Source organism: Neodiprion fabricii, chromosome 5, assembly GCF_021155785.1.
Source record: "Neodiprion fabricii isolate iyNeoFabr1 chromosome 5, iyNeoFabr1.1, whole genome shotgun sequence".
In the NCBI taxonomy this organism is placed as follows: Eukaryota; Metazoa; Arthropoda; class Insecta; order Hymenoptera; family Diprionidae; genus Neodiprion; species Neodiprion fabricii.
In genome coordinates this window covers 7,494,648-7,519,628 of record NC_060243.1, presented here as the reverse complement: position 1 = coordinate 7,519,628, position 24,981 = coordinate 7,494,648, and the positions used below count along the sequence as shown (strand labels likewise).

Below are 24,981 nucleotides of genomic sequence, written 5' to 3'. Positions count from 1 at the left end.
CGAGCAATCTCATGAGCGAAAATTTTTTAAATAACTTTTTACGCATTCCGTTACTGCGGTTATATGGAAAGACGCGGGAACCGTCGTGCGTGTAATCCGCGCGGTTCGAGAATTCCGCAAGTCACGTAAAAACGATATAAAACCAACGGCGAAGCGCCGGGCAAGAACCACCGCCGCGAAATATTCAAAGGGAAAAGCATAAAATCGGTGGGTTGACGAGGGGTCGTAAGAAACTGGTAAGTTAACCGTGAAAGATTTGGCGAGTAATTACGAGCGACGAAGGAGAGCCGCAAGAAATAATTTCAGCTCTAAGGTCCTCTTCGCTAAAATACCGCGCGCGGGTTGAGAGAGCGGGGGAAAATTATTTTTCTTTCCGTGGATAATTTGGGTTTATTTTTATTTATTTTCAACTTGTTTGTTTAACTTTCTCTCTCTCACACGCATGAAAAAGAGGTGGAAATAAAATGGGACCGATAAAACGATCGTCGGTATAAAAACAAATATCCCCCTTCATTACCGGGAATAAAATTTAGAATAAAAAACCAATCAAATTCTCTTATCAAATCACCGAAGCTGCGTTATAAAAACGTGCGTTATGCGTTCAACCGCTGCGAAGAATGCAGAAAGAGAAATGAGAGCGATTCTGAGTTTATCTAGAAAACAATCTCGCGTTAAAAATTCCCGAAACGACATTCGACGCCCAAGCTTTGTGAGTGCGTTTCAAAGTTTTTTCGCCCATTGATATCCCTCGTTAAAAAATTACAACTCCGCGAATCGTTATAATGAGCAAGAGACTGGGTAGAGTATCGCGCATTTGCGCCCATAAGCAATATCTCCGCGACGTTCTGCGCATGCGCCAATTTAGTTTACGACGCTGCCGCGCGCGCCGCTTGAGGAATGTGACGCCGCATCGAACGGACGGATCGGGCGGGTAAAAAAGACGTCAAACTTTTACGCCATCGGCTGGCGGATACCTCTGGTTTGTCAGTTTCTCAGTTTCTCGGGTTGTCAATTCGGGTTTTACTTTTACTGCCGTCCCAGGTTTCGTTTGATGGTTATTTTATTCGGTAACGGGAGCTAAGCGACCTACGCGCGCCGGCTGCCGCGCATCTCGGGTTTCTTTTTCAAGCCCCTTGAAAATCTCGACACCTGCGCTCACATACGCCTCTTTATCCCGCCACGCTATTACGAGTTAAGCGTAAAATTTTAGCCTCTTCGACCCGGTAACGCGTCTTATTTTTTTTTCTAAATATTCCGACGTTCATAACGCCTGTGACGAGACAAGACGAGACGAGACGAGACACCCCGCAATCAATCACTCGGCCCATCAATTAAGACTAATTACCGGGCGAAAATAAAACCTCCTCTCGTTACCGTGATGGATTAGTGAAAGGGTTTTGAAAGCGGCGGGGAGAGCCGAGGAAGCGAGGGGTTTGAAAATTCGCAATCAACTCTCAAATGGGGCGTATGCGTTCAAGGAAGTTTGCGCTTGAATGTAGAAATCACGAGAATCACATAAAGTTACATAATATAGCATCCAGAGAACCTAATTCATCTCCAACGTCAAGTTTAATGAAACTCAAATTTTACATTTGAAATATATGAAACGCGTAGATATAAATGAATAATTCTTCAAACCAAATACAATCTCGATTTAATTATGTGGAAAATTAACTTCACATCATTATTTTCAATTCCATGGTTGTACGTTTCTGAAAAATAGTAAATAAAAATAAAGATGCATATATTCATACATATATATTGCATATATATATATATATATATGTATATATATACCCGTACAATCCGTTGACGAGAAAATTATTAGACGACCAGTCGTATATTAATTTTTGGGGGGGCAGTTTGCCGGGACCAAACATACGATTACGAAAAAGGTAAAAGAAGTATTATTTTTCATCGGGTCGGAGGTCGTTGGTTGGACGCACGCAATCCCGACGTGCGAGAAGGACGCGTTGTGGCTGTTTGAGGTAACCCGACGCCACGTGGGAGGGAGAGGGCGATATAACAGGAGGAGTGAGACGAGTTACATTGGTGTGTAATTAACATACCGAACCCTCCCCGTAGTGTCTGTCCGTCTACCGTCGAGACTCTCTTCGGATTTCTTCTTCTTCGGCATAGCGCATGATCATCATGGACCGCAACGGCGTATCTTTTCTCGAACGAAAATAATAGCAGGTACTCGAAAACCGTTCCTCTCGACGGAACGGAACGGAATAGAAAACCCTCCGGCATTGCTGATTTTTATCTCCCGCTAAATTATTCCCTGAACTCTGGTTTTCTCTTCACATGCAGAGCTTCTCGCAGCTTTGTATAATGTCGGGTACCTTGTAACCAAATTTAGACGTCACTGATAACAGATCGGAAACGATTCAAGGGTATCGGTAGTATTTCTCACAAAGCAAAGGGCTCGGTTACACACTGGATCGATGGTCTCTTTGCAGCCACTTGCGAAGCGCAATTAGTCAAAGGTCAGAATCTTTACGTATCTACGCGAGGCTCGAGATCTTTAGACGTTCATTCGTTAAGTCAAGGCACATATCTTTGTTAATTTAAAACATTTTTTAATAAAAATTTACATAAAAGAAGTTTAATATACACTTAATAAAATGCCAATAATTCGATCCCTTTATAAATTAGTTATCCTTGTGAAAAAATTTTTACAAACGGGTAACTTTTTTCGCCCTCACAGTGACCTTCCGCCTTAAATTTTCGATCTGTCTTATCACCTGATATAACTTGATTTCTCCTCTGCTTAATCAAATTTTGCAATACATGATGCACCTGCATACGTCGGTGCAGCGAGGTAGAAAAATTCAGAGACGATCGAGTCCCTCACCGCTGTCGGAGCACGATGACCACAGGGTGTCCAGTTCCGGTCCGGCAGCTTCGTAACCTTCGGTTATTAATTCACCATTTGTCTCGATAGCTATCGTACTCGATTATTTCATCTTTAATAACGCGTTCCTTGGCTGCAAGATCTCGAATCTCGCCCGACGATGTATTAAACCGAGTCCCAAGAGTACTCATGGCGGTAACACTTTCTCTTCCTGTTTTCGTCCCCAATGATACTAGTATCAGCTAGTTTTCACAGCAGTGCGCAGCATTCCAAGGAATGAGTGTTCAAACTACGGATTGGAACGGTGTTTAGATGAAAAAAGTGTGAAACTGACAAGTATGCGAGGACGTGAAAGCCGTCCCCAACATCGCCATCGTCAAAAGATTCTGATAACAGAAAGAGAAAAACAAGTCCGGAGAAAAATCTTGGAAATGGAACGGCTCGGAAGATCGAAAAGAGAAGCTCGGGATCTTGAAGGGGAAAATCTTGGTGACCCTCGAAGAGGGTCATTTTCCTAATTCTGAAGCCGGACTCGAGTGGAGATCCATCGTCTTTGTGCGTCGCCGTTCGAGAGTTGGCCGACGTTGTGGTTGACAGTCGTGAAAAGAAGGGAAGGACAGATAGAAGAGATACGCGATGGAGATAAGGTCGCAGGACGAAAGGAGGCTACCGCGATGCCGAGGACTGCTGTTCGGCAGGTGCCGAATATCCTGGTGACGCTCTGTTTCAGAACCGGATGGCGTCAAGTATACGGTAAGAGCACTATCGAAATCATCGCTAATTAGCGCAGAGTGATCAGCTGTTAACAAACCATTAACTGTAATTAAAAAATCAGCTGTCTCATCCTTCAGAGAGCTGATCCCCCTCGCTCCCTGTCTTCCCATGCTGAACGTGTATCATATATTATACCATACAAACGACTCGAGGACCAGCCGACAAACCGCTTCCGTCTTCTGCCCGAGTCAATTTATATCGACCGTCGCATGTATCATCCTCCCTCTGTGATGTGCCATGGCAGTGATCGGAAAATAAGAGAAACCAGGACACGAGAGGTCCGCACGTCTGGTCCTCTTTCTCTCGATCAAAGATTAAGCCTGCCCTGCTCTGCCAGCTTCTACGAAACCTTTTCCACCGCTCTGCTGAACTCATTCGGAACCAGTTCACATCATCCGGAGAAACGGTGAGTGATGCCTTCCAACTCAAGGACTACACGGCTCCGATGGAATTGCACTTAAAGTAAGCTTTGATCCCGGGGTTAGGCCACTCGGTAACTTTTGTAACACACCGGATCGTAAAGGTCTCGTCGGAATTCCAAAGATCGTATGTCGTTTCGAAGAAACTTGAAAGAGAGGGAATACCATGAACCGGGCTTCAAGATTACTTGACTTCTGAAAATATTTCACTAAAAATTTACGCACGTATTACAGCTTCTCGAAGTGTATTACACATATTTGATGAATCCACGAGGAAGGATTTGGAGAAAAATGTTTATCCTCACGTTCACTGAGTACAACAACAACTAAAACAACAAGAACCGCAACAAGAACGTTTATAATGCGGTTTAGCCAGGATCCTATTTCTCTACGGTTGTACTCGAGGCCACCGCAAAATGTATCGGTCGTTTTATGGACAGCGGCTGCACGTTCGCGATCGGTAAGTTGGATATGGATGGGGTGCATGCCATGGGCACGGTGGTACGTGTTGTTGGTAACGCGTGTCCCGTGGCGCGTGTTAAACGCGTTTTGTCAGATGGGTGCGTCGCCGTGAGGATAAATAATCTTTCCGATTCGATATTTTTATCTCTCCCTTTCACCTTCGATTTCCCGACACGTACGTGCCACTTCCATAGCTAATTAACGATCATAATTACAGACAAAGTTTAATTACCGAGCCACGCATCATCCTGCCGATTTTTTTTTTTTTCCCCCTCCAAGTCAATGTTACCACTTCCTTTTATCCGACTTCCTCCCCATCTTCCTCGTCACCTAAATCTTGTTGTCGTTTTCTCGGGTCTTAACAATCTTTTTTCAAATTCTCTTCTTACTACACTCACCTCCAAAAATGCGGTACATAGCCTGCTGGGCACAGCTCCCTGCAGTGTATGCAGGGTGCGCCTTGAAAGTTGACATTAGATGACGCACCCTGCACAGCGGCGGGCGAAAGCATGATCCTGAAAAATTGAAAAAAGAGAAAATTTTCCGATTAGGGTGACGCTCATGGATACAAGTACATAAATACACATGCATGCGAGACGATGTTTTATACCCGAAGGCCTTAATTACTCCGCGACTTTTAATATCGCCGGGTGTCGATAAATTATAAAACCCACCCGACAATCAAGCGGCGATTCTCTATATAAGTAGAGACAACTTCATACGCACACTTTTTGCGCTTCGCTTCACTATCATAACCCCGGCACGTATTACAGGCGTACACTATGCCACGGTGTTTCCAATGGTTCTTGTATGTTGCACGGCATGTATCAAGCTGCGCCGTACAGCATGTACCTTTAATACTCGACCGTAAACGCCAGGCCATGCTTTACTCACTCAATTTGTTGCATAACTATTATGATCATTCAATCACCATTAAGCCATTACCTCCTACGCCACGAATTACCGCCCAGATGTTCTATGATTGCCACACAGCACCGGCGATATTTCTCCGACATCTTGCCTTCGCTTCGGAAAAAAAGATAAATAAAAATATCCCGACGTACCTTGCGCGATTTATCATACAACGTGTTCATCGGTCACGATTAACGTGGACGTGAATCGCACTCGTTTGATGAAATTTAAATTTTGAAATTTTTTTTTTTTTTTCCCCTCACGCGAAAATTACCTTGAAAAGAAGATGCTGCGGCCTATTCGCTGCACGCACATGACCATTAAATAATCCAGGCGGTAATAAGATCTCCGCGAATCAGCGACTATAGCCGCGGAATCCGCGTCACGCGATGCTTAAGGTGGTATACGTGTACAAAGAACACGGTAATAAATTAATTAAGGCAGATGATTTACGCATCGTCTCCGAAACTGCAGGCTCTGCAGCAGCGAATATGTCCAACATTGTGCTATAAAACTGAATGAGGGACCAGAAAACAACGAAATTATATTCAAACATCAGGGTAAACGGTGAAATGAACTCAAAGCTTGTTGGTATGATTTTAAACAATAAGATTGGATCCCTCGTTATCCTGTGAAAATTTCATCTTTTTGAAAAGAATTGTTTTCATCGTCCGTAGATATTAAAATCACTCTTTGGCATCGATCTGTGTACAAGAAATAAATTTTCATCACGGTCCGACCATGTTCCATCCGCTTTCGAAAACGGAGACCGAGGACCTTGGGACTGTTATTAAAATAATGAAGAAATTTTTAATCCAGTCTTATTGCCCCCTTCGAACTTCCCTCATTATCATTTCCAGTCAAGAAATTCCGTGGTTGCAGTTTCGGGCACTCGAGGTCGCCGGTGGACGGTCTACCCTGTGATTTGCGCTTACCCCAAATCCGAGATGTGAAATTACAACGGGTGGTTCCCCCGTCCGGGCGATGAGAGCGGGTTATACAGGCAGGTAGACGAGTGGATAATGCAGTTATACACGTAGGTACGTCTAACATACTTACTCGGTCCGAGGCTGCAGTCTCACGGACTCCTCCCCGTGCGAGGGAGTCTCGAGACCAGTTCGAATGTGGTTCTCAACCTCCTCGGAACAGAGGCGAGAGCCAACTGCCTTGGCGCCTTTCGGTAACAGGAATTGAAAAATGAGCCGGTCAGACACCCAAGGGTGCTTATTAAGGTTTGCGCGGGAAGATTAACGAGCAGTAATGACTACAGTCCGGGCCTTATTCCCTATTCCTTGCGCCTCGAGACCGAGCAAAGTTTCCTCCGAGCTTGCAGCAAGGATGCGTGCATGTTCCGCGTGAGCTCGGAATCGGTTTTCTCAGAGATCGCGACGCCGCTTCTTAGCTTTCAGGGCACTCGATGTCACCTTGGAAAACTTGGCGTCTCTCCGAGGTGTCGAGTCGAAACAACGCGAGGTCATTTTCCATGCTGAGCACGCCTGGAGGCCGCGTCATCGTCCACGAACCGACATTCTCGAGGAAGACGTTCGGGTGACCGGATAGTCGGGCTACCGCTCCTTCCAAGGAGCAAGTCACATAGCTTCTTGTGCTTCCTAGCCGAGGGTCTGCGCGCTAGCTGCTTCTTTGTGTATATGTAAGGTGCCTGCCATGCCCGTACCCGTATCATATACGCGTCTCTACTCCACACCATGGCCACGTTTCACCAGCTCCATGAGTGGAGCTCTCGCACACTCTCCGCGTGGGCACATCATTTTTCTCCGGTTACCTGCTACCAATAAAGGTAACACGGTGTGACAAACCTTTTAATAACACCTCACCTACGAGCCTTATGTACACCATTGTTCCGATATTTCATGGAAATTCCTTGTGGAAGTGTTACAAGTATTTGTCTGATATGGGCAGACGTACGAAACAGATACCCTCGTCAAGTTGACAAAGTTCTTATATAGATACTGTACGGACAATTTTTCTTACTAGTGTAACGATCACAAGTTTCAAATCGTGAAATAATTTAAACCTATATCTATGTACGATGAAATACGTAAAAGCCTTAAGCTTCCGGCTAACTTGTTTTCAGTCTGAAATAAAAACCGAGTTCAATTTTACTTCGAACTATGTGGAAATGACTGGCGATGATGGTGAAGTAGGAAAATTCCATGCATTGTCACGTAATTCGTACAGAATCGAAGTCGTATTTTGTTTCGGAGTGAAAACAAGTTAGACAAAAGTTCAAGGAATTTATACATTTTACTGTACATTTGTATACACAAAGGCATTTTAGATTGAGAATTAGAGTCGATCGACGTGTTTTCGGACGGGCACAACTCGATCTCATTATTCCGACTTGCGCAGGAGAATCGTTCGACGCAAGATAGAGTTACCAATCACTTTTTGAGGTACCTGCAGGGAATCCCCGCGTCGCGTTGCCCGCCAATTCAAAGCCTCGTGGACCGGGAACCCCCGCTGCTACAGTCAGCCGGTGCTCGTCGTTCCCCAGCTGACAATAATTACAATTTAACGACAAAGTGTAACACCTAGATCCGAAAAATGCCCCACAAGCGACAACGAAGAACTGATTCATTCTTGACTTCCAATTTAGTTCAATTCGTTTCACGTCACTCGTGTAACGCGCCTAATTATATATCTGATCGTAAGTCTGCGGTTTTGTTCTCGAAGGTATGAAAATATATTATAATATATACATATTTAATACGACACTTAAAAAGTCAAAGTTCACCGAGTTGTAAAATTTTCTTAAAAGTGGGTGGGGAATGTTATAATTGGTAATTTGAGCCCGGTTGGCAGCGTAAAGTCAACCCTCATATCTCGGTCATTAAGATACCGCTAGAGGACGAAGCACGCTATTGCAGCAGCCCGTGCATGCGCTAATGACACAAAAAAGGCTTTATAATTACTTCGAGGAACACTTTAAACTGCCACAATTTCTTAACCTTTCCTGAAAGGCTCGTGTTTTTGCAACAATTAAACCGCGAAATGATCCCGCGCTTTTGTCTTTGTCCGAAACTTTTTCTCACCCACTATATATCCCGGCTCCGAATCCCTTGACTAAACTCACCTAGCTCCAAAATCCCCGGAATAAAGAGATTAAACTGGGTATGAAATTGGAAACAAGATGGCGCTGCGTGCGAAATATGACGTCACATGTGTCGCGGCCAATCACAGCTGGTCTCAAAGACGCAGGAATGTTCCGCGAGTTGCGTGTTCAGCCGGATAACATAAAGAACAATGTTCACGTTAGCGTGGCTATCAAATAATAAAATCACCGGGAGGAGGAACCGTCGGATTATCGGCAAGATTGAATTTGTGGTATTTGAAACGTCGCGGTTCGGCCGAGAGACCGCGGGGTTATATACGTTTTATATACCGCCGTATTATTATACCTGATGCGTTTTTATTGAGACCTGCCCCCGTAGAATAGAGTCGCCCAGGCCGTTGAGTTTAAATCATCAAAGGCGGCGAGAAATAATGTGATACTGTAATAATTGAAAATATTTTAGTTGGCCGCGCGTAAATTTAATTCAATACAACAATAACCCAGAGATGCATTATGCAGGTGGGAAATAACGACCACATCCGGTGCTTGAGGTACGCAGATGAGTAAATTTTATTGTTTATTACCGAGGAACAATCATCGGCAGATGGTCGGAGCCGTTGGAGTTAAACGTAATGCAGGTACTTTTGAAACGAATATCAGATTCCGATCTAGGGTTACGATTATACTTGGGTATATAGACGTCGTAAAACGAAACTAATTCATATGAACGAAATCATAACACGTGTAATCGTGACTGGGAAGCGTTGGGAATATTATTCATACGCAATTGCGCCTTGCTTCTGATCGATTCTAACCAACTTGACTATACAGATATCGATTTTCGAAATCTCCCGCCACGCAATCAGTGTTGTAATATTCGTTGGGCGTGTAATCCGTGAAATACAACGTACACGTGTGCATTATATTATATTATATATATACTTTATACCTGTCCCTGCCTTATTGCTCCCTCGAGATGCACTCCGATGACTTTCACCGTGTATATATACTTTGATTCTCAGGAGCAGAGCCGCAGCGATCCAGCCATTAAAACGTTCGTCTGAAGAAAACCACACACTTTGCAACACCGCCACTTAAAAATCTCAAAGTCACTCGCGAGCACTTTGCAAGGTCCCGGATCCCCGGGAACCTCTTCCGCTGAATATCTGCGGACGATATTTTTTTCAGGGCATAATTTTACCGATATTCTACAGGCTCCGTTTTTCTTACAACCGCCGTTAAACATTTGGAGGAAATTGATTACGCGACAAGACCGTTGAGTATTAGAAAATATGTATATAAGAGACAAGGAAAATTTCAATTTTTCCCTCGGGTGAAAAATTCAAACAAAGTTTGATTCCCAATAAAACTGTGGTATATGTATATACGTTTTATGAACTAAAGAAATATTTGCACACAAAGCTTCTAATTATGTTGTGCATATGTTTTAAAACCGATGAAACAGATATCTGAAATTCGTTATAGAGCGAAATTATTCGCGTGGATAAAAAGTTAACAGTTAATATCGTTGCTTACGGCGCCGAAAAAGGGTTAATTTAGCCATTGGTCGAAGTTGAATGCGTGGTGGGCAGTTTAGGGTTTGTAAAGAAATTTTCAACCAGGTAAACCGCAGGACGATGAGTCGGTTAGAACCATATAAACTGCCAGTTTCGATCTGCGGACGGATGTTAATAGTCTACGGGGGATAAAAATAATTGGCGGTTTAGTCTCGGAGCAGTCTCGAATTAACCGAGGACGTTGTACGCTGTTTAAGGACCTCGTTAAATGCCTCGTGTGCACGGGTTGTACAGCTACCGATTTTCAATTCCGAACCCTAATTTTATCGTCACAAAATTATTTCCGTCGCCATTCTCCTCCCTCTTACACGTGTGCGATGGATGATCCGGGACGTTTTATTATCACTGGCCCCTTAAGACGAGTAAACATTTTTGTTGCTTGCACTTTATTCTTGCGCTCTTCTTATTCCACTTACATTATGATCAGTCCCTTGGAATTAAGACACTTCCTCCAACGAAGTAATCCATAATTTTCATCATTTTCCTCAAAAGCGCAAGCACCGCTTTGCGTCGATTTTCATTATCACTTTTCACAACTCGCGTACATCACATCCGGTCGCACTTGACTTGACAATAGAAACAAAATCGCCGCATTGCGTGTCTACGAACTGTGATATTCTCACGATCCATGGTTATACGAAGAGCGAATCCTCCATCCACTTAATCTACATTCCACCGTGTGTAAAGCGAACGCGGTGTGTAAACTTGAACACTTATTTGTAAGAACCGGGCTGGGCGGCTTTTCACTTTTCAAACACGTTTTCTCCCGCCGTTTCAAACCGAACCGTAAACGCACCTTCTCACCAAATTATCGTCGCGATCTCGATGCGTTTTTACGGGCTGGTTTTCGCCCTGTTTACAGGTGGCTTAAACCATTCAAGGCCCAAATACGTTCGAGCGGGGGATAGGGGCCCGAAGCCGGACTCGAAGTCACTGCCTCTCGAGATCAGGCCCAGCTCCGGCACGATCTCCCTCCACCTGCCACTCGGGCCCCAGTAGGGCCCCATCTTTTATCTCGATTTTCCTCCGGGCCCCGTTTCTCGTTTTACGAACGGACCGACTTGCAGGGTACCTTATACCTGTGTATAACGGATACGTATGTGTAAGTAAGAAGACGAGAACCGGGCGCGCGAACGAATGAGAACACCATACTTCATGTTCGTACGGATATGCGTTATATTATACTTTACATACATGTATATACACGTCCTTGTGCCCTAGGGAGCATCCTACACGTGCATTGTATAAAGAGGCGGGGGATGTATCCTCAAGTCCGTGTACACAATATCTCTTTGCGAGGATCAACGAAGGGTCAATAACGCTGCATCCTATTAGCCGGTCTGCGATTCGCTAATTAGACTTCCAGATATCGCGAAGCGTGTATCACCTCTACTCTCCTAGCGATCATCGTTCAATCAGAGATTAATTGGTACCAATAACCAGGACTTTTTCTTATTCTACATTCTATATGTATATACAACACGCGTTATCATATGCGTGAATACTCGGTTCTTGAGAGCAAATGTTGACTACACTGAGAAAGATTTTCAGTTCCGGTTACCGCTCAGTCCTTGACTATTTTCATTTTTTACCACAATCGAAAAATACAGTCCTAGGTAGATAATGAAAATTACTTTTATATCCGTTACTATTATTTCTCATTACGATCGCTGTTGCTATATTTTCTTGCAGCTGTTGCGAAAATTTAATGCTCGTGCAACGATAAATTGACGTTAAAGCCTTGTTTAACTAAAAAAGTAGAGTAAACCGAAGAAACTGACTTTGCGTTGCAATAACCAAAAATGATCGACGATAGCGGAAAATGGTTGGGCGTACCTCGTTTTTCGTAATTCCAACAATATTCAAACAGTTTTTTTTAACGATACCTGTTTAACTCAATTTTTCTAGTTACTGTAACAAATGAAATTTTTCTCAGTGTATGATGAATGGGAAAAGGTGTACAGTATGGTGGTCGGTCGAAAGGAAACCGTTTAAAACACTCGACGGTTTTTCCTGCAAAGAAAGATTCTTCAAGGCTCAAATTTGTTCGACTGATGCATTTTTCAGATTATTATAATCATTAGGGATTCATCATACTTGATATTCGGTTTTCGAGAATGCTGGAACTAATTGTAACCGTATTTTACAAGTACATTGGAGTATCTATTTATACTGTTATTATGTTTGTGACGATTTTCATATACTTAGTTATTGATTCGTATAGCTTCAAATTTGACTAATTGTAAATATTGTTTATCATAACCCCTGTAATATCAATAAGACGGTCGGTTTCATTGCGATTGTTGCTTACCATTTGCAAAATAGTATAACTATTATTCTAATTGTTTTTATTCCATTCTACATTCTGCTGTATTTAGTTATGTGTATTCATGACGATATAACGTTCGGTATTTCAAAGCTTGGAATATGAATTAGTTTTAGGTATGGAACTGGTAACAATTAGCGTATATGTATAAGGTTTAAAAATGCTGAAACCCGTTGAATTAGCAATGAATATTCAGTGATAAAGATTGAGACGAGATACTTCATTATGTATTCATTAGGCAAAGTGTAATCACTAAATACCGGAAGGCTGCTAAAGCGATATAAGACCTGTTTACCAACCCAGCGACAAACTGCTCGTATATTATAAATGATAGTTCCTCATATCTCATGGAGAAGTTTCGATGCGTATGAAAGCAGAAAAAGTGGAAGCACTCAGACAGTGCCAATTCGTTTCGTGCTGCTTTTCTCATCTTTTCTCCAAATAAAGCAATAAGAGTTGTACTTTTGACTTTTGGAATCTGCAGGATACTTATTAAACATAAGTAAATCGTTTTTTTTTTTCACAAATTTAGTGTGAAAAATTCAGATGACACCAAACTTCATCAAAATCTGTTTGGTAGATTTAATGTGCCTCTGAAAAAGTTAATAGCAACCTGATGATCTTAACGTTATCGTTATCGTTATTGTTTCCAGAACCTTGGTACTTAAAATGCCATTTTTTCTACACAATTTTTCAAGCGCTCGACGCGTCAAAATGTAATAGAATCGAAAAGAAATATCACAAAGTAAAATCGATGTATTGTATCGAAGAAAAAAAGCAAGATTCTTGAATATTATGTAATATGTGAAGCATACAGTAAATATATATATATTATATATTTATATATTGTATCCGGTGGCGGCTTGCGTGTGATAAAACTACCGGAAAACGTAGAAGTTCCGGCTTGAACGTTTGCGTGCTTCTGTCTATAATGTAATAAAATATTTAAATACTCTGTAAATACAGGCAACCAGCTCGAGACTGAAACGAGCACTCGACTTTAAATTACGTAATGAGGTATTAATCATTTCCGTGCAGCGTGAGGTATTTTGTTTAACTTTTTCGATCGCTTGTGAAGCAAAATATAGTAAATATACTACCAAGGTGAAACGTTTGTCTTTTTACTCATGAATATTATCGCAGGAATTTTAAACAACACAACAGAGTCTGTTATTCAATTTAAAATATCGCGAATTAGCGGGAGCGAACTAAAAGCATTTCGTAAGAATCGCGCGTCACGTCACGTGACGCCCCTTTTAATCAAAGATGGCGTCCGCGCAGTGGTAAAAGAGCAGACGATATTTCGCGGGCAGGTATTTAACTGTGGAATATAATCGTATTTAATGGATATTTAACACTCGCGATATTAAAATCTGTGTTTCTTTGCGAGTGCGGGCGAAATGGTTTACGACATCAAATGGATAATACCAAAGCTTCGAAATCCGACAAAATTTTGGAAGTTCGCAAGTTCGATTACGTTCGCAGCAGTGGGGATATTCTCCAAGTTCATTCTAGGTTAACACACTATTTTTACAATTATTTTTCACTAGTTTGTCAAACCATGGTTATACGGCTCGTATTAAAGGCGACATGAATCTAACTGTCGAGACCTTGAAATTCCGCCACTAACATGTCAATCCACTTATCTGCTTCCGTTCAAGGAAATCAACACGATACATTGTCAATGTAAACATGTCACCTCATTATCATTTGAATTTTGTGTTTAACCTGTGACCCTCAATTTCAGATTGTATTTAAACCAGTCTGATTTCCACCCATTGTTGTTTCTCGTCTTCGATTCTAAAAGCTTCATCATTTTTTTTTCATTCCATTAATATTAATTCCAGAATGGTTGAACAAAACTAAAATATACAACAAGCATATCATAACGAGGGCCTTGGATTGTCGACCTCGGAACGTCCCTCTCATCACCATATCAAACCATCATAGCTGCTTCGACGATCCTGGAATTTGGGGTAAGGCCACCCGAATTACGCGCGTGAAACTGGTAGGGAGCAACTTTTGTGAAAAAGAAGTGTGAAAATCGAGTGACTTGCTACTTTTCGTAACTCGGCATGTATTTTAACGTAACGACAATTATTTGGAATAACAAACATAGTCTCGGTAATACCTTGGGAAAATTTAAATATTAGTTGTGAAGATCCTCACTTGAATGAAGCCACAGCGTGCAAGACGGTATAGTGATAAATAATCAATTTGAATATTTTCCAAAAAGCGTGCCGAAAAGTTAGAAAATGATATTTCGCCAACCCTGGGTGTGTGTATGTGTGTGCGCTCATATCTGCATAATTGCCACGTTAACTGCGCAAGCCAAAGTTGTATTAGTCATTCTCTGTATCATGAATAATCTATGACTCAGCAATATCAAATGTTAACTTTATCATTATTAGAGTCATTTCAATTATCACGATCTCGCAACCAATAACATCAACCTTTTGTATCACTTTACAAAGATGCCAGTTATTTCCATCAAAATTCACGAGAGATAAAAATGGGTGAAGTATGTATCGTGAATGGTGACTTCTTTTTCAGCTACCCTGGATCTTCGCCACTTGATAAACAGGCGTGTGATAAGATGGTCCCTAGCTGCGCACGATATATGCTTCACCAATGTTTGGCACTCCTACTTCTTTATGTTAGGAAAATGCGTGCCTGTTCTCAGAGGGGAAGGAGTTTATCAAGAGAGCATGAACTTTTGCATTGAAAAATTATCCAGCGGTGAATGGGTTCACGTATTTCCGGAGGGCAAAGTAAACATGCTCAAAGAAAATACGAGGTTTTAAATATTCAATATATTTATCTCCTAAGTTAGTTCTAATTCTGCTACTTCGTTATTGAGCCTGTGAAAAAAGCTATGAAAAAAAATCTGGTTTCAGTTGCCTGCTTGTATTGTTTAAATACTTTATTTTAGCTAAATTTTAATTACGCAACAGTATTGATAATCTTGTTTGATGCATGCAGGTTGAAATGGGGTGTAGGAAGACTTATACTAGAATCTCCGGTGACCCCGTTAGTAATTCCTATCTACCATTTGGGGATGGATGATGTTTTACCTAATGAACCTCCGTACATGATAAAAACTCATAAAAAAGTAACAATGAATTACGGGGACCCCATAGATTTCAGCGAAATGTTGAAAGAACTGAGGTCAGCCAAAGCAAATGAAATTGATGCTAGGAAAGCGATTACTGATCGTATTCAAGAGGAACTTTTAAGGTGAGGATTCTCTTCTTTTTATTTATCAACCACGTATCATCCAAATTATTTTAATCCCTTAGATTGCGATCGGTTACGGAGAAACTTCACCTGCAGTCTTGACCGATGTCAGGCGGTTCTCGCCGTCATTCTATCTAGCCACAATTCGCCAAAAACGGTGTCAATAGTATGAATGAAAGGAGATATAACAGTAATTCAACCATGAAGAATAAAAATAAATTTTTATACGAATACAACAACTCCAGCCAATAATATAATAATAATGCAAAACTAGGTTTTGGAAATATCGTTTACGAAAGCCTCTGTAAAGTCAGCCTTAAAATAACAGTATATAATGTTAGAGAAACTTTAGCGATTAGATGGTAGGTGTCTACTTTCAAAATGCGACAAGAATTTTGCATATTCATCATTAGAACATAAGGAATGAAATTTTCATACTTTTTGGTTGTTGATGTACAGAATACTGCAAATCCAGGATCAAATCCCTCGGGTCTTGTTTCTGACTGAATTTAGGTATCGGTTCTTTATACCTAGAGAATGAATGACCGTTTGTCGTAAAAACAAAGTAATGAATACCTAGTAGAATACTAATGAAACTACAATAATTGCTTGGAAATCGTGCAAGTGAACAACGAGTGTGTTCCCAAGTTTATATGATCCGTTAATATATAATAATAAGATCAGGTATTTATCTATAAATATCAAATCTACTCGTTCCCTATTCTCCATAAATACTGTACAGTATATATATATACATATATTAACACTTGTGATTTTAATAGTATGAAAGATTATACGATTAGTTCGAAAAATGTGTAAGCTAATACCTTCTAATATTTATTGTAAAAAGGTCAGCCACCGTACATTAATTTTTAGTATATTAAACGTCCTCTCTAATCTATTGTTTAAAAAACATAATAATAATGCTAATAATCACAATAATAATAAATAATGGTAGTATCCTTGCTAAACATACAAATATGCAGATATTTAGTACTTTTCAGGTTGTAGGTGATTCAATTATTGAATTGAGGTGACCGGAAAATAAGCTACATCAATTTTAATCTATACCGGTTACAATGACCAGTATTGTTATTAGTTCTTAGCAACATTGTTATATAGTTAATAAACACAGAAAAATGAATTTGAAAAGCGGGGTTCGATCTTTCATTTCAATCTATCGGTCTATTTGAACGTTGACTACTCAAGAAAGATTCGTTTAAAACTGAATTTAAACGCTCTGTAGTCATTGATAAACTAAAATTGGAAGGTGATGATATTTGCGACTGTAAGAATAATTTACGATTAAATAGAGCTCTGTAGGAATTGATTGTTATTATATTATACATTTGTTAAATATTCACAGACAAATTATACAGCACATAGATTGTTACCACAATTTAGAAATAGACACTGTTACACGAGGTTACAAATAGAGATGTTGGGTGTTTTTGGCTAAACATACAGGTCGCATACATGTGTCGCTGGACCACAAGTCCACTGAGAAATTCGAATGTACACCATGCAACATCTGAAATAACTTGGAAGTATTCGCGTTTGGCATTAGTTTGCATATGCACTATCACATGATTTATTTTTATATTATATTCAGCGTGTACTATAACTTTTTAAATGATTCAAAATTGGAATACCTATGCATCGCAACGGTGAATAATAAAAAATAAAAAACTGTAATAGTTAATTCATTTTTTGACAACGCTGTCTTACAGCTATGCTAACAAAGTTCAAACTACAATTCTATCGATAGCTGGTGCAAAAAGCTGACTGAGTGAGTGTTTATATGTATATTTTTTTTTTTTTTAAACTCTAAAGTTGATATTCATTTCAATAGCATACATTTTTAGTACATATAGGTACCTACTATTTATACATACGAAGGTGAAAAAAATATGCACACTCCTCATAAGTGGTTGAATTTTGTTCTTTAAAATGCATATTATGCCATACAGGGTAAAAAATAGACTTTGAATAGATGAAACGAAGATAACTATCAACATACAATAATAATAATAATAATAACAATATCGAATAAATAAATTCCGGATAATCAGAGTGCCCCATTTTATAACAAACTAAATAACAAATATCCGTAAATAAAGTAAAGGATCACCAATTATTATACAAATATCAATATCACGTCAACAACATTTTTAAATAAACCAGTTTTCAGATTCAAACGAACCTTAATTGAATATAGATATACTAGAATTTTTTCTGTAACATCACTATTACTGACAGTTCTGGTTTGAAATATGTATATCAGAAACTGTCACATTATGTACCTGGGTGAAGCCGCATCTGAGAATGCATTATATTTAACATGGTGCCATGTAAAAAAAAAATTAACTGTATTGTATAAAAAGTAAAAAAAAAAAAAATTTTGTCAAGAGAATCGGTGGCCTGTCAAAGACAAGTTTCCGGGCTCAAATAACAATCAAACAGTGAGTGATACAAAATAAAGAGAGAAACAACGGATACCACGATTGATAATTATTTGATATTTTCCAACATTTCTATAATAGTAATAGTAATAATCAATACATGGATAACATTTGTCTATTGTGCATTGATTCCACATAATTATTATTTCGCATGTATTTGTATGAATTTATTTGCCTATTTGTTTCCGGATACATGCTGTAACAAATAGAGGTATAATGAATAAAAGTATTCTCAAATAGAGAGAATTTGTGCTGCTTGTAGTCTTTCCGAAGTAGAAATATTTGTTTTATCAGACATACATGTATTACACAGAAGGAGAATAATTTCATGTAACTAACTAGTAACTATATTTCACACCATACATAATAATGGTACTCAGTAACGTATATTTACAAAAATCCTGATGGTCACAAAAACCGAATCAATACTGTACTCTATGTATTTCGATCTTATTTAGTTTTTTTTTTCATTTCTTCTATTAGCATTGAAATATTGGTCAAGAGTCTCTAATTGTAAATTTTTTCTAGGTTCTAAATTGTGAAAGGAGCTGATGACTTTCTAACATCATTCAGATCTAGTTACAGCTCAATCCCAGGTAACTGGACAGTACATAAGTAGGTAAATATATTATAGTAAAAGACAAGATATGATATTTTGCTTTCCTAAAACTGTTAAAGATAGTCTCAAATATATACATTTACAAATAATTTTCTTGAATTCAACAACGCTGATTAGCAATAAATTTGCATGTTTTTTTTGTGACTTTAATACCACTGACATTCTTATAATCGAAAGAGATAATTTAGGAGAAACTACAGTACGTCATAACTGATTGAAGCTTTCATATTACTTTGTCTCAAAGTGCTATTGTTGAATACCTGTCAACTGATTAGTACTCGCTGCCCTCACTTCGATTATAATAAAAAAATTAAAATAAACAGACGAATTTGATGTAAATATAACATTAGTCACTGATAAATATAGCCATGCTCTTGTTTTTTTTTTTTTTATATAACACGATTTGTTCTCCGAAGCATCTTGAACCGAAAAGAGCAGCTCATATACTTGCTTTGGAATGATGCAACTTGGTTTAAAATAATAATAATCGTAATCATAGTAAAATATACATTCTCACTTGCCAGAACCTTATGAAGCGAGCATCAACTTGGTAAAAGAAAAGGTACGATTTTTAAGCGCGATTGGTATACAACTTCCTCGTAGAACAATCACGTCTATATTATTTGTTACGTATATCGATACAAACATCTGAAGCTGTTTCACTGCTGAATAATTAAGTCCAATACATCATCCAATTATAAACATTGTATTCTGGAATACTAACTTGAGTAACTTTACAAATTACCATTAGATACCTTGCGCAGATTTGCTTTATTGAAAGTGCAGATGCTGCCTAGTAAGGCTGAGCGCTCCCCTGAGTCATCTGTAACAGGCGATACAGTTGGCATCGGCGGTGGTAGTGGAGCGATAGCAATTTTTCCTTTTGTGTTCCCATTGTGGACATCCACCGAACCTTTGAGTACATGATTATTACATTTTTCATTTGAAAATCCATTTAAAATGTTTTACCAAAAGGCATTAATATCCATACACTTGTGCTACCGATCGCAATTTATTATAAGGCAAAACAATTTTCATCACTGGTTTTCAACCCTCGAAACATGCCGCGATATCACCAGTAATTCATTTTCTACTTTATACAAAATTCATTCATTTGAAATCGAATTACAGCCAAAACTGTATAATTCGGCTTTCAGACTAGCTAAGGGGATGTCACTAATGTTTCACTTCCTACTTATTACAAAATTCATTCATTTAAAATCTAATTACAGCTAAAAGTGTATTACACTGCTTTTTCAACTAGCTGCTAAGGCTAAGAGAATACAAACTTTTTGCAGTTTTCATTGCACTATTGGAATTTTATGAAAACCAAATTTGCCACAAGGATTGCAATCAATAACAATACCAGGAATTGGGAAGACTCACGCCACCGGTATAGATCTTAAATGAATAAAGTGTATACACGGAGCTTAAAGGCAATCAAAGTTCTGGTTGCACAGAATTATTGAAAATTATGTAAATAGAGCTGTGGGCTAAGGGAATCTACGACACAAAATATATCCCATTGTGTCTAAAATTATAATTATATTATTGATTTTATTCATAAATGTAGAAAAATTCGCGCTGCGGAAGAAATTAAAAAGTCCAACTTTGTGTGACGGTAGTTTTTTAAGCTGTATCGGTGACCTCAAAAGATATGCCTGTGATGATATGAAAAACAAATTGTAATATACTTGATGATAAAGGATACGTATAACAATGCAGAATAAGCATGCAAGATATGAAGTCTGAATAAATAATCAGTTAAGATTATGACCTACGTGATAATAATGTACGCAGAGCGTGCCATCAACTTTTGTGTCCAGCTGTTCGAAAGATGAGAAATGAAGAAATTCGGCATTATGTACTAGAGTAGTGACCGTTAATACTTATCTATCTTTAAACTATCGCAAGAATATATTAATGTTTTCATCAATGATCAAAATGATTAATTTACCCTAACCAATGGTATGGCTGCATGCGGCGTGTAGCCGCAATATTCTATATTCAATTGTATATAATTTCGTTGGGCTTTTACTCCATTACATCCGAGAGTAATGACAAATAGCGTTAAAATTAATAACAGATTTGAAATTACCATTTTGCTAATCGACTATATATTCTAGGTAAGAATAAGGAATAAAGAGATAACTCACTGTGTGATGGAGGTGTCAACGTTCCAGCACTAGTTGCAGTTGATGTACTAGTTGGGCTATCGGATCGCTCAGGACTCTTTCCATTCATTTGTTTTGTACCGTTTGTACCCAATTGACTCGTTGACCGTTGTTCTTGTGCTAATTTTTGCTCCTTTTTCTGGAGAGAAATAGAATTTGCATTATCGAACAATTAGCTTATCCAATTAATCAGCTCCAATCAATACAGTTTCTATTTAATATTAAGTGTACAATAAGTTAAACTCCTTGATTTACCAATTTCTGTTTACGTTTCTTCATCTCTTCCTCAGAACTCATCATTTCCTGAACTTTTACTAATCTCTTCTGATGTCGGGCAACCTTTTGCTCGTCTCTTAAACGTAACTCGGCCTTACTGATCGCACCCATTAACGCATCCTTCAAATGGCTGCTGAGCTTAAAATGTGACTTTTCCAAAGTATTGAGACCCCTGCAGACAGAACATATTTGTCGACTATTATAACAGGCTTAAAAACGTTGTGTCTCTGACCGAACCCAGCTTTAAATAATTATATTTTCAGCGATTCATGTTAGTCACTTCACTTCATGCTTGACACTTTCTTTCATGTAAAATCAAACAGACCTGCATTTCGATTGTTGGAAAAATGGATGATCCAGTAGCTGTGCCACAGTCGGCAAGTCTTGCTTCAATGCTTCCGGAGACAGGATCAATTCTAAGAGATTTTTCAAGTTTGGATCGCTGTGAGAAAACTCCGAGCACGTGGCCTCGAGCAAAGGCCGTCCAAATGCCATTTCATAAACAACGTGGCCAAATGAATAAACGTCTACTTGAACCTGAAATATATCAGTGAAAAAGTTGGTGACGACACAAAATTTGTACACTCACAATCGCTGGGTAAAGATATACTCTATACCGTAGCATATAATTTTCGTCTCTGAACAACATATGGTCTGTAAAATGCAGGTAAACCCAGCAGCCCATTTTCTATATCCAGTAGTTTTGCCCCTGACGGTGTCAAGATGACATTCCCGGTGTGAAGATGTCCGTATGGCAGCCCCTTCTCGTGTAAGAAGGCTAATGCATCCAGTATCTAATTTAGATATAAAAAATAAGACTTTCATTAAAGTTACTGAAAATTTCTTATTACAGTGCCCACTTGTATTTATTATTTTTTACACTGTTGTTAGTGAGATTACAAAATCCAATATGCAAAAAACTGTTTAGATAATCCATGATGTGTAACGTCTATTCAAAAACACTATCACTTGAGTTTATACTTGGCAATTGATTCATGAAATACTTTGAATCAAGATCCTCAGTTACCTGGAAAGCGTAGGCAGAAATTTCTTGCACGTTTAATGATTTTGTTTGCTTAGGGTTCCCATATTTTTTAATGAATGGTTGCTTTGGCTTGGCGTGGCATAAAATATCTCTTAACGTTCCATCTGGATAAAAATTTCTAACAGTCAAAGCGCCATTCTCAGTTACGTGCTGATGAACTATTGGTTCTATGTAGCTATGACGAAGTGATCCTAAACTCTTGAAAACCCCATGAACATCCTTGTCCTGCAAATGTTTGTCAGGGCCGAATTCTACCCAAGCTAGTAATAACTCCTGCTTTGGACTCTGACGATTTTTAACCGTGTAATAATGTTTTCTCAATCTCCATCCCATGTCTGGTATTGGTTTACCGACTTCGTAATTCGCATCGCTACGCAATGCTAATGACACCTGCTGCAACGCGACCTCTGCAAATAGATAAAATCGTAATCTTACTATATTATCGTAAAAATAAAGTAAACGGGGAATGAGTTAATTTCCAGTCTTTGTGAATATAAACATGGAACTAAAACTAAAAAGGAGTGCTGGTAGCAGCCACTTTGAGAATAATCATTCAAATTTTACTTGTTAGATTTGCCGCACGTTCCTTTTAATGCAAGAGTTACTAGGGTCTGTTATTTGCTTTTCATAGGATACCGTGTCCTACTCTTGATATTACATCTGTATACGTTATTCTTCACCTTCTCATTATAGTAAGAGAAATTGGATACAGTACATCAAATTGTTAAAATAGTAGTTTCTCAGGTGTTATTCCTTTTTCAAATTGTTGATATCAATTGAATTTCTGGATAGTAAAGTGCGGAAATAAAGTATAGATATTTCTTTATTGCAGTAATTTAATACTGTATTTGAATATCAGGAATAATCTCATTAACCGAATCCTTTGTTCATGTCGCGCAATTAAAATAAAACAAAGACTGTGAATGCATATACTGACATGCTACCAGCCCTGCAAATAAAGTATGTAGTGAAAATCTTTTTGCCATCCTACCATGTAAAGGTGCAGTGTAATTATCAGGGTCCAAAAATTTTTTCATAGGCAGCGACGATGCCAGTATGGGATTCATTAGAACCGTGTTAAGATAATTCTGAAAAAAGAGAACACAAAAATCAATAATAACAATGATTGAATTATCGTTTTATACATTCATTTCTAATGATCATAAATTTTCATCTATTCCCTTGATAAAGTTGTAAATTTTTTATTGACATATTTAAGACGCCCCAGAATAACACTACCTTGATCAATCAGAAGACACACCTGCAGAGCTAGTTGCCGTTGAGCTATGAAGTCTGGTTCCATATTACCAATAATACGTTTTGGTGGCAGTGGCAGCGAAATACCCGACGGGCACAGCGCCCCGTTGAGTTGAACAAAGTCATTGTATCGTCTACTAACCCGCCACGATTTCTCTGGCAGTGGGCCGCGCTGCGTTCTGATCACGTATTCCTATCAAAAAATAGACAGATAAAAGCTGTAATTCTGAAGCAGGATAGTTGCATGAATATTTCCTTGGTCCGTTTTTGATTATCATTCATTATGTAGGAATTTAATTAGGTATGGGACTTCGTCGGCGACTGGTTTTAACTGGATGAGGGGGCGAGGTGGAGGGGAAATTACAGTTTCGAAGTAGTATGATAGAGAAAAAATGACGTCAGTTTGCATGCTCAAAATAGAGAATTGCGATGTAGGTATACTCGCGAATATACGTTTTATCAGTGTTCCATAGTGTTTAGAGTAGATAGAAATTGGTTATTCCCTTGATCGTACCGTGTGACCGTCAATGGTTCTGGCATTTTCAATAACGCTGCTGAGCTTCTCGGTGTCATCCAGGAGCACTTTATTTGTATATTTTCTCTCAAATATAGCCATTGGTTATTAATCAAAGAAAATACGATGCCCGCGGGGGGCGTGATGCGATTTACGGTCCCAAAGATACCGCGCGGCTCCATACATTCCGAGCTCTTGCCTCATTTCGACATTGGCTCACACTGTTTAGCACCTTTCAATCACTTTGCTCCGATCTATGGATATATCTTCGAATTGATAACACTCCTTTATTTGTTAATTATCTCCAGTGAATGACAAACTGCGACGCACACGTATTAAACCCACGGTATGACAGCTACTGCCAGTACTGCCAGCTATTGCTTGCTACAGTCCCGCCTCCAGGTTCGACATGAGCGTGGACTGAAGAGTATAAAGAGAGTTGCTTTAATGGGCTTTCGTGTGACAACCGAAAATCGTCGTGCGCTTGCGCTCCCTGAGATGTTCCAACGGTAGAGTTGAGAACTTATTGCAGAACATCAGAGAGTTACCGATTTCGACATGATGCTGGCTGCATTCACCTTCCGAGTAACACAGTCTTCGCAATCGTGAGACCCGGCTGACGATGCAAAAAATTAATAAAAATAAATTACTTCCTAAATTCGTAGCAAAACAGTGATTTCATTGAAGTATAGGTACCCGAGAGGAAAATGTATACATAGATTATGAATAATGATAGATCAGATGTAATGATGATGCGGAGACCAAAAAGTATATACGTATATACGGTCCATGTACGATATTAATATATATGACCCATTTACGATTAATACGTGATGCATACTATAGATTTTATCATTTTTCAGGATACAAACTGGATAATCTACAATAATACGGCTATAATATAGAAATAGAAGAATGATTCATTTCGAAATGGGATTCTATTCGACGCGCGCTCGATGTATTCCATAACATTAATATTCATAATTATTCCAACAAC

The 24,981-nt window shown here is 39.1% G+C and overlaps 3 protein-coding genes across 7 annotated transcripts in view; 1 reads left to right on the top strand and 2 right to left on the bottom strand.

The window, feature by feature from the left end:
• The window catches only part of LOC124183004 (protein prickle-like), a 113,529-nt gene extending 103,667 nt beyond the window's left edge, over nucleotides 1-9,862 (bottom strand). Inside the window, exons 1-2 of the mRNA XM_046570924.1 lie at nucleotides 9,447-9,862; nucleotides 4,911-5,027 (exon numbers count right to left, since the gene is read on the bottom strand). Coding sequence (XP_046426880.1) covers nucleotides 4,911-5,023 — 113 coding nt within the window. The 5' untranslated portion in view covers nucleotides 5,024-5,027; nucleotides 9,447-9,862. The remainder of the gene's footprint in view (nucleotides 1-4,910; nucleotides 5,028-9,446) is intronic.
• LOC124183008 (tafazzin) lies at nucleotides 7,135-17,984 on the top strand. 3 transcript variants are annotated; one of them, XM_046570941.1, is made up of 6 exons: nucleotides 13,659-13,713; nucleotides 13,791-13,915; nucleotides 14,248-14,376; nucleotides 14,954-15,197; nucleotides 15,383-15,637; nucleotides 15,700-17,984. In XM_046570941.1, exons 2-6 carry the CDS (start codon nucleotides 13,801-13,803, stop codon nucleotides 15,737-15,739), a joined length of 783 nt encoding a protein of 260 aa, XP_046426897.1. In that variant the 5' UTR covers nucleotides 13,659-13,713; nucleotides 13,791-13,800; the 3' UTR covers nucleotides 15,740-17,984. The 3 variants fall into 3 exon arrangements, with proteins under 3 accessions (XP_046426896.1, XP_046426897.1, XP_046426898.1); XM_046570940.1 differs by lacking the exons at nucleotides 13,659-13,713; nucleotides 13,791-13,915 and adding an exon at nucleotides 7,135-7,222; XM_046570942.1 differs by lacking the exon at nucleotides 14,248-14,376 and having other exon boundaries at nucleotides 13,662-13,915.
• Nucleotides 17,092-24,394, bottom strand: LOC124183005 (PX domain-containing protein kinase-like protein). 3 transcript variants are annotated; one of them, XM_046570933.1, is made up of 10 exons: nucleotides 23,985-24,394; nucleotides 23,475-23,663; nucleotides 23,205-23,301; nucleotides 22,196-22,620; nucleotides 21,786-21,962; nucleotides 21,494-21,705; nucleotides 21,148-21,340; nucleotides 20,875-21,031; nucleotides 20,500-20,544; nucleotides 19,493-19,631 (listed from the first exon to the last, which is right to left on the bottom strand). In XM_046570933.1, the coding sequence occupies exons 1-9, from the start codon at nucleotides 24,084-24,086 to the stop codon at nucleotides 20,528-20,530; spliced, it is 1,569 nt and encodes a 522-aa protein (XP_046426889.1). In that variant the 5' UTR covers nucleotides 24,087-24,394; the 3' UTR covers nucleotides 19,493-19,631; nucleotides 20,500-20,527. The 3 variants fall into 3 exon arrangements, with proteins under 3 accessions (XP_046426888.1, XP_046426890.1, XP_046426889.1); XM_046570932.1 differs by lacking the exon at nucleotides 20,500-20,544 and having other exon boundaries at nucleotides 17,092-19,631; nucleotides 23,985-24,392; XM_046570934.1 differs by lacking the exons at nucleotides 20,500-20,544; nucleotides 23,985-24,394 and having other exon boundaries at nucleotides 17,092-19,631; nucleotides 23,453-23,615.
• Nucleotides 24,395-24,981: the final 587 nt, after the last annotated feature.